Here is an 8,307-nt window from a genome sequence, read left to right as displayed (position 1 = left end):
CAAGAAAAAACAAGATAGTGGTAAGTGATAAATTACAGTATATGAAATAGCTCTACTTCCTGTCTTGTACAAATGGTGTAATGTCGCAGCAGGAAGGCTAGCCTAGCAAAAAAAATGTATGTTAACTACAGAGAATGTCTAATACAGGGAGAACTGCCACTCTCGGAAAACTTCCGGTTTCTGAACTGGTTGCAGTTCCTACTGTGGTTCCACATGAGGGCACTCGTCCACGAGTGCAGAATGCATGGAGGTCTATGTACGCATGGAGCCGTACCCCTCAAAATCCACTTTTCTCGGGATATAATTTTTTTTTTTAAAGTAATTTGAGTATTGTATTCGAAAGGGGAGGCAAAGAAAATACACTTGGTTGAGTATTATATTTTTTAAAGTCACTTAATTGTTCTTAAAAGCCTTTCAAATGTGTCAATGACGTCATTCATTAGCACAATGCTAGCGTGTTATGTGCAACAACGACCCAACCTGTAAGAAATCAAAAAGACATAAGTACTCGTCCATTCAACTTTTGACCTATAACCCATGTTGAAGTTATACAAACTACAATCAAATCTGAGATTTGTCAACGACAATCAGGTGAAAGAGACAAATTTAGCCGTCTAGCTCCATTGACTCCCATTCAGTCTGCACTCATGGCGATCGCCCCCAGTGGAACTCTGGTGGAACTGCATCCAAAATTCGGTACAATGGGACTTAAAGAGACACCAGGCAAGCCTGATGCTTTTTCTCTACAAAACTCCCCCTCGCTCGGTCTGAAGCTCTTTTCCTTTTCTTTGCATCTTCCGTCAAGGGTTTTCGCTGCTTCTTTGCCGGCTCTGCCATTATACACACGTTTGCAACAAACGCTAGCGTTTCGTTAGCCTGCCTCTGTGCTGTAAACTGATCCTGCTTCGGTCGCCGGGTACGATACACTGAATTTGCAAGCGGGATATTCTGCCTACAGGCAATAGGGGCGGGCGAGAGAGTCTTCATTCGGCCTGTAATGAGTCATTTAACCATATACCGACTTACGAAGATGATTAATTAACACGAAAACGTTGCCTGGTGTCCCTTTAATAACTACCTGGGCTCTGTGAACTACCTGCCTGACAGCCCATGCTGCTTGTAACAAACTAGAACAGTTAGCGCAACTTGGTTGATTAACGGGATAAGGAAGACGCAGATCTGTTCCAGAATCACTGTTTATCGTATTTAATGACATAACATTGCTATAGCTTTGTAATAGGTTTTGATGAAAGTGGCATAGCTTCTCTGCTATACTAACTATTCGACCATGATAATCTATTTACCAAATGGGGGTTCGGAAAACCACACAATAAATTCCGTGCATCAAAGCAGACTGGAACATTCATGTCTAGTAGTATTCATGTACGCCAGCTGTTTACTGTCTTTAAAGCACTGTGCGTCTGTCTAATTCTCAAACAGCAGAATGCTTAAATGCTAAGCTACAAGTAGGCCTAGGTCAATGTAGAACATTAGCTTGGGATGTTTTTACAGTAAGCATTGGTAGTTGTGAAAGTAGCTGCATCCCTTCTAAATGTCAAAATATGGAAATGCTAACATATATTTTCTTTCTCCCTCAAGGTGATTTGCTTAAATTTCTCAGCCCTAGCTCTTCCTAAGGATACCTCCACTGATGAAGGTAGAGTGAATTTCTCTCACTGAGATGAGCTGCTAATGACCATTTCCAATATGCTAACAGTGAAATGGTCAAACGTACTTCACAGGTAATTTCAGATTTTTTTTTCAATTTCAATTAATTTAATTCAATTATTTTCCCAGGTACATCAACTTCATCCTCTATTCATGAGGAAGAAGCTGACATTGGATTTTATGGTATGGTGGTGTTTTTGCAACTGTTCAAAATGTTCAAAACAAATGCACAGTATATATGCAACAGCAGTATTTGCACTGTCAACATTTTTTATTTATATAAAGTGTGGGGGAATTTAAACTGTATGGCTATGCTGTGGTTCCTGTAGGCGTTGCGTGCGGTGGTGGGGGGGGGGGGGTTTCCATGTCCATTTTGCTTGGGGCCCCCAAATTCCTTGAAACGGCCCTGGGGATCTGTACTTTATTCAAGTATCATTTTTGGGGAGTACTCATGACTTTACTCAAGTACATTTGAGAGGCAAATATTGTACTCTTTACTCCACTACATTTCTATCCATAGCCGTGAGTACCTGTTACTACTTCTAAAAAAAAAGGGAAAAAGAAAAATCTCGGAAACCCTCAATTTGTTGTTTCTCAAACGTGATTGGATTGTGCAGGCGCCACTGATTGGGACAGCCTATCAGCAATCACCTTCAGCTTTCCGCCAAAGTCAACTCCATGGTCAGATTTAGATAAGAGATGAAACCATGGACGAAACAATGGATGAAGACGCGGCAGGTCCATCCTGGAAAAGTGCCAACCTGTGGCCCCACCTCGCCAGACTATTTCAATTTTCTGAACAAGTTAATTTTTTGAACAAGTTTTTGCTTCAAGTGTTTCAATTACAAAATAGTATTTTGTATTTGAAATACGTATTTTAAATACATGTATTAGAAATACTGCCCATCCCTGGCAACATGGTAAAAAGATGAAAATGACTTGATTTTACTTCCAATTCATTTTACATTCTCCAATGTATTAACATTAACATTTTTCATAACTCCATGTACGTTTCTGTACATAAATGTAAGCACTGTTGCAGTAGTAATGCAATATTTAGAAAATGTAGGCTACTCTTGTACTCTTGATACTCAAGTACTTTTAAAAACAAGTACTTCAGTACTTTTACTTAAGTAGACATCTGACTGTTGTACTTCTACTTGTACTTGAGTAAAATGTAGCAAAGGGTATCTGTACTTTTACTCAAGTAATGAAGCTGTGTACTCTGTCTGCCTCTGGGCCTAGCCTACTTCAGTGTTTATAAAGCAACAGAAGCCGCTTCATTGCTTTGGAGGACGAGCGGACACTCGGTATAATGTGATTGGTTTATTTCCTGGTTTATTTCCCCGTTAGAGTCGAGAGCTCATCTAACCAATCGGGTGTTGATACAAAAAGTTACTGTAGCCCAGGCTAATGCGTTGCGATGCTGTGGAGCTAATGTTAGGTATCTGGCTAGCACAATGTCACCTAACCTTTGACAACAGCCAACTAAAGCGGAGCGGAAACTGTTCGTTATGAATTCCTATCGAGTAGATTACGTTAGGTTATCATCTAAATGTGTCGTTATCTCTGTACTTATTGCGTTTTTCACGCAGACGGTCGGCGGTTTCAGCCCGAACCTTGATAGTGAGTTTACATTTCTACTGCCAGCAGGAAGAACAGAATGCTTCTTCCAAACGGCGTCGAAAAATGGCTCTATGGAAGTTGAATACCAGGTAACATTAGCATTAAACTCCAATGTCTTATAACCTAGCTTGCAAGTTTGATTTAAGGTTAGCCTCTCTTACACTGCAGTTGTGAGCTAACAAATGTTATTTAGCTAACTGTTAGTTAGCTGGCAATTAGTCGATAATTGAAAATGACAGTCATGGCTAAGCTGCTAACTAGCCATTTATTATGTGGCCTAAGTTAGTTAACGTGGCACTTTTGTGCAAGTGTATGAGCTTTACACAAGTGAGTAATGTCAGCTTTGTTTGATGTAAGGTTAATAGACCTCGCACCCACGTTATTGCGAGCCCGGGCCCTTGCATCAACCTGGGCTTGAATGGATGTTAAATGACAAAAAAACAGTCTATTGGGGTAGCTCTAATCTTTTATGTCAAGGAACACTTGATGTTTGAAAGCTGTTGAAAACATGCTAGTTCCGCGAAAGGGTGAACCGCAAGACCTGTCAATTCATGCGCATTGTCCGCGCGCCTACTCTGTATTGTTGCGCATTTGACCTGTGGAACTTGGTGTTTCTAGCTAATGTAACGTGAGATGCTGAGCTTTGTCTTGTGTTTGATGTGTGGGTGTTCCTGTTTGTCCATTGCACGCACACTGCAACCAAGAAAGCGTCATAAAGTGCTAGCCCATTGATTATGATCAGCTATGTCCTGCTGTACATCCGTTACCTTTTAGGCAGTGGTCTCTCTCTCTCTCTCTCTCTCTCAAGCCCAAGTTTTGTGAGGTTGGGATGCGATCTGTTGTTCTGTTCTTGCCTTTACACTCTAATGAAACAGTGACGGATGTGTTAACGAACAAATGCCCCTCCTAATGAGTCAGCATTATAAATTCTGTTTTTATTGTAGATCTGCTTGTATAGTGCTATTAGGAATGGACTGAATAGGTGAAACACAGAGAGAGAGAGAGAGAGCGCATTTAGTAACTTATTGTGTGTAATAGTCTTTGTACATAGTATAGGCTACTTATACTATGTAGGCCCACAGTCTAAGGACAGGTGGGTGATGTCATGTTTGCATTTGATATCACATTATCTGTCTGGTGTTGTATTTGTGTTTAATGCAAAGAGGAAAGTCCAAGTAAGTGTGTTGTGTGTGTGTGTGTGTGTGTGTGTGTGTGTGTTAGATCATCGCAGGTGCAGGCATGGATGTGGACTTCACCATCCTCTCTCCTCATGGCTATCAGCTGATCTCAGAGTTCCGTCGCTCCGACGGCGTCCACACGTGAGTCCCTCTGACTGCCTCCATCCCGAGCGCCCATTGACTAGATAGTCCCTAGGATGGGAGGTCTCTCACAACGAGTTTGGCCACACTTCTGTCTGCTCTTGTTGTGCATGGCGGTCAGGAAAGGAATGTCAGATTTCTAGCACACAGTTGTTATAAAAAAGTAATTGTCTTTTTTTTTTGTGTTTCCTCCTCTTTTCCTTTCTTATTCATCTTCTTTTTCTTCTTCCTCCTCTTTTTCATCCTTTGTTTCTCCTTCTCCTTTTTCTTTTTTCCTGTTCTTCTCTCCTTCCTGTTCCTCCTTTTCTTCCTCTTTTTCTCATTCCTCTTTTTCATCCTTTGCTTCTCCTTCCATTTTTCTTTTCTTTTCCTCCTCCTCCTCCGCCTCGTCCTCCTCCTCGTCCTCCTCCTCCTCCGCCTCGTCCTCCTTTTCCTCCTCCTCGTCCTCCTCCTCCTCCGCCTCGTCCTCCTCCTCCTCGCTGTAGTGTTGAGCCCACTGAGGAAGGCGACTACCAGATCTGCTTTGACAACAGCTTCAGCCGCTTCTCGGAGAAGATGGTCTTCTTCGAGGTCATCCTGGAGGGGCCGGCGTCCGAGGAGGGTGGAGACGACGAGTGGGCGGGCCTGGGAGAGCCCGAGAGCCTATTAGAGTACAAGCTGGAGGATATCAGGGTCAGTGCTCCGCCCCCTTCCACAACACTCACCAATCAGAGGGCATCGTTGCCTAAAGCATGGTTAAGCGTCAGCGTTTACAGCGACTAGAGACGAGAGACCTTATAATGTTAATGTTATTACTGACAAAATAACCACTTACAACACAAGACCGTAATGGTAATGTGATTACTACGGATGGGCAAAGTGAGGCTTTGTGAAACACTGAAACGTTCGAAACAGTTGTGCCAGATTGTTTCGAAGCAGTGGTCACATGACATGGCTGTTTTGAACCACGTTTTGAAGCAGTGTTTTGAAACACTTGTGCTCCGAAGCCTTGACACTGATTGTCAGTTTCGAACGTCATACCCCATGTTACATGTAAATGAAATTATAGACAATATAACCATTGGTGATGAAAAAATGTCACGTGACGGAGCACATATCAATCATGTGGTGCCAAGGCATTAAACATGATTAGAAATGAATAAGCAATATGCTGTTTTGAGAAGTTATAGGTATGAACAGTGAAACATTTGAAAGTAAAGGAAATGGGAATTTGTATTGATTGTAATTATGAGGACAGATCTGAAGTGTACACTAGTGTCTTAAAAATATTTACTGATTTTTCTCTTTATTTTTTTCTTGTTCTCCCCTTCTCTCTACCTGCCTCTCCTCCTCTCTCCCTCTTTTTGACTGTCCACCTCTCTACCCAACTCTCCTTTTTTTGATGGTTTTTCTCTCCACATCTCTCCCTCTCTTTTATTCTCTCTCTTTATCTCTCCTGCTAATGCCCCACTCCCACCACCCCTCTGTTCTTCTCCCTGTACCCACCTCTTCTTCACCTCTTCTTCTCTCCCCCTCTTTTTTCACCGTTCCTCTCTCTTTATCCCCCCCTCCATCTCTCCCTCTCTTTCATTTTTATCTCTCCTGCTAATGCCCCACTCCCACCACCCCTCTGTTCTTCTCCCTGTACCCACCTTTTCTTCACCTCTTCTTCTCTCCCCCTCTTTTTTTCTCTCTCTCTTTTTATCTCCCTCCTCCTCTCAGGAGTCCATGGACTCGGTGCACCGGCGCCTGGAGCGCAGTCGTCAGATGCAGACGGCGCTGCGTGCGCACGAGGCGCGTGACCGCTACCTGCTGGAGGACAACCTGTGGCGCGTGTCCTTCTGGTCCTGCGTCAGCCTGCTGGTCCTGCTCACCGTCGCCTTCACGCAGGTCTACACCGTCCGCCGCCTCTTCGACGACAAGAGGAGGGTGTGCACGTAGAGGCAGCGGAGCGTGGTGTGTGTGTGTTGTGTTTGGGGGGGGGGGGGGGGGTGCGGTCTGTGAGCAGGGTGATTTGAAGACTCTCCCAGTTTGATTACTTTGTTGTCAGTTAGATCATCCTAATTGGATGCAAGCGAAGCAGTTTGTTGCATTTCTGTTTCTATTTTTTTTTGTCAATGTCTTTGTCTCAGTGTACAGAGAGCATTCAGTACTATGTAATAGTCTGACGCTCACATGCAGTTAGTACAAGCCAGCAGTCTTTTTATTCTCCCTCACTTGTTCCCCCACCATTGATTATTTTTTCTCTCTCTCTCTCTCTCTCTCTCTCTCTTTCTTTCTCTTTCTTTCTCTCTCTCTCTCACTCTCACTTTCTTTGTGTGCCCCCCAATATAATAAACCTAGCCAGTTTTGTTACCTGCTTATTTGAGCTCTGGTGAGAGAAGAACCAATCAGCTGCCTTCTCTCAACCACCTCAACCAATCACAGAGGATGGACAGACAGACATAGAGAGAGAAAGAGTGGAGAGAATGAGGATCAGTGTGAGCGATGAAGACAAAAAGAGGTGAGGAGTTTCTAACAGAAAGAAAGAGAGAGAGAGAGAAAGGGAAGAAGAGAGAGACAGTTACTGAAGTGTGAATAGATCTCTGTTTGCCTACAAAAATCCGGATCTCTCTATATGGGCAAAGATGGTACCAGGATCTCCTTATATGGGCAAAGATGGCAGCTTTGGGTCTTTTTTTTGTAGGTGAACTTCAGAGGTGTATATGGAGTGCTAAAATGAATTATTGCAGTGCCTTTTTAGTGTCTACTTGATTTGCTTCATTAAGTAGCAAGGCCATGATTGCGTCATGATCATTGGCCTGAGTGACTCAGCTTAATAACAGTGGTCCTCCCATTGGCCTGAGTGACTCAGCTTAATGTCAGTGGTACTTTGCATTCGGCATTTTCCTGTTCACCACAGGTACTTTACAATTCAACAAGAAGTGTGTGTGTGTATTCGGGAAGGGTCAGAGGTTGAGTGGGGATTCTCTTAACTACATCATGTGCCACGTACTCAAACTTTGACTTGATTGATCACATGGAGAAGAGAGCAGTGGTGGCGTTTACATAAATTCAAGTTTAAAGCAATGTGTGTGTGTGTGTGTGTGTGTGTGTGTGTGTTCGCGTGCGTGTTATGCATGCACGTGTGTTTTTATCATTTTGTTAATATTAACAAAAGGGAGATGCGTTATGAGATGTGAAATATATGTATGCTGTGATGAATCAGATGGATTTTTTTAAGAGTTTACTTTTTACAAAAAAAAAAGAAAATAAAATTCAAAGTACAATATACCCATGTCATTCTTATTTGCCGTTCAACTAGTGCGAGGGTCGCTAGTAGTCAATTTAAACTCAATATGAATGTTCGAAAAATTCACTGATGAGGCTCCATATTGACCCTTTCAGTCTGTTCCGGTTGAAACCCTCAAAACCAACGCAGACACTTTGAAATTAAAATGAACCGGACTTTAGCGTAATGCTCTACAAAATGACGACTTTAAAACTTGTTTTTTGTTTTTGTTGGTCCCCAAGTTACCATTAACTTAATGTTATTTTTCTGTGCTACCGGAAAAACCTTGGGGTCGCACATGTTTAAAAAGGTCAATACATAGCCTATATTGTGTGTCTAGTGTGAATAAGTGTGAGTATTGTGCTAATAATTATACACTTTAATTTCTGACAGCAAAGAAAGTGGTACTGAAACTGATCTGTTCAAGGCAGTTTATTAGCTTTA

The 8,307-nt window shown here is 42.5% G+C and overlaps 1 protein-coding gene across 1 annotated transcript; it reads left to right on the top strand.

Moving 5' to 3' along the window:
- Positions 1-3,035: 3,035 nt before the first annotated feature.
- Positions 3,036-7,863, top strand: LOC121718094 (transmembrane emp24 domain-containing protein 1-like). The gene is made up of 4 exons (XM_042102943.1): positions 3,036-3,383; positions 4,516-4,613; positions 5,099-5,285; positions 6,315-7,863. The coding sequence occupies exons 1-4, from the start codon at positions 3,183-3,185 to the stop codon at positions 6,531-6,533; spliced, it is 705 nt and encodes a 234-aa protein (XP_041958877.1). The 5' UTR covers positions 3,036-3,182; the 3' UTR covers positions 6,534-7,863.
- Positions 7,864-8,307: the final 444 nt, after the last annotated feature.

The sequence above is a fragment of the Alosa sapidissima genome, chromosome 9, assembly GCF_018492685.1.
Source record: "Alosa sapidissima isolate fAloSap1 chromosome 9, fAloSap1.pri, whole genome shotgun sequence".
Taxonomy (NCBI): Eukaryota; Metazoa; Chordata; class Actinopteri; order Clupeiformes; family Clupeidae; genus Alosa; species Alosa sapidissima.
The sequence above is the reverse complement of the archived record's forward strand: the minus strand, read 5'-3'. Positions and strand labels throughout refer to the sequence as shown.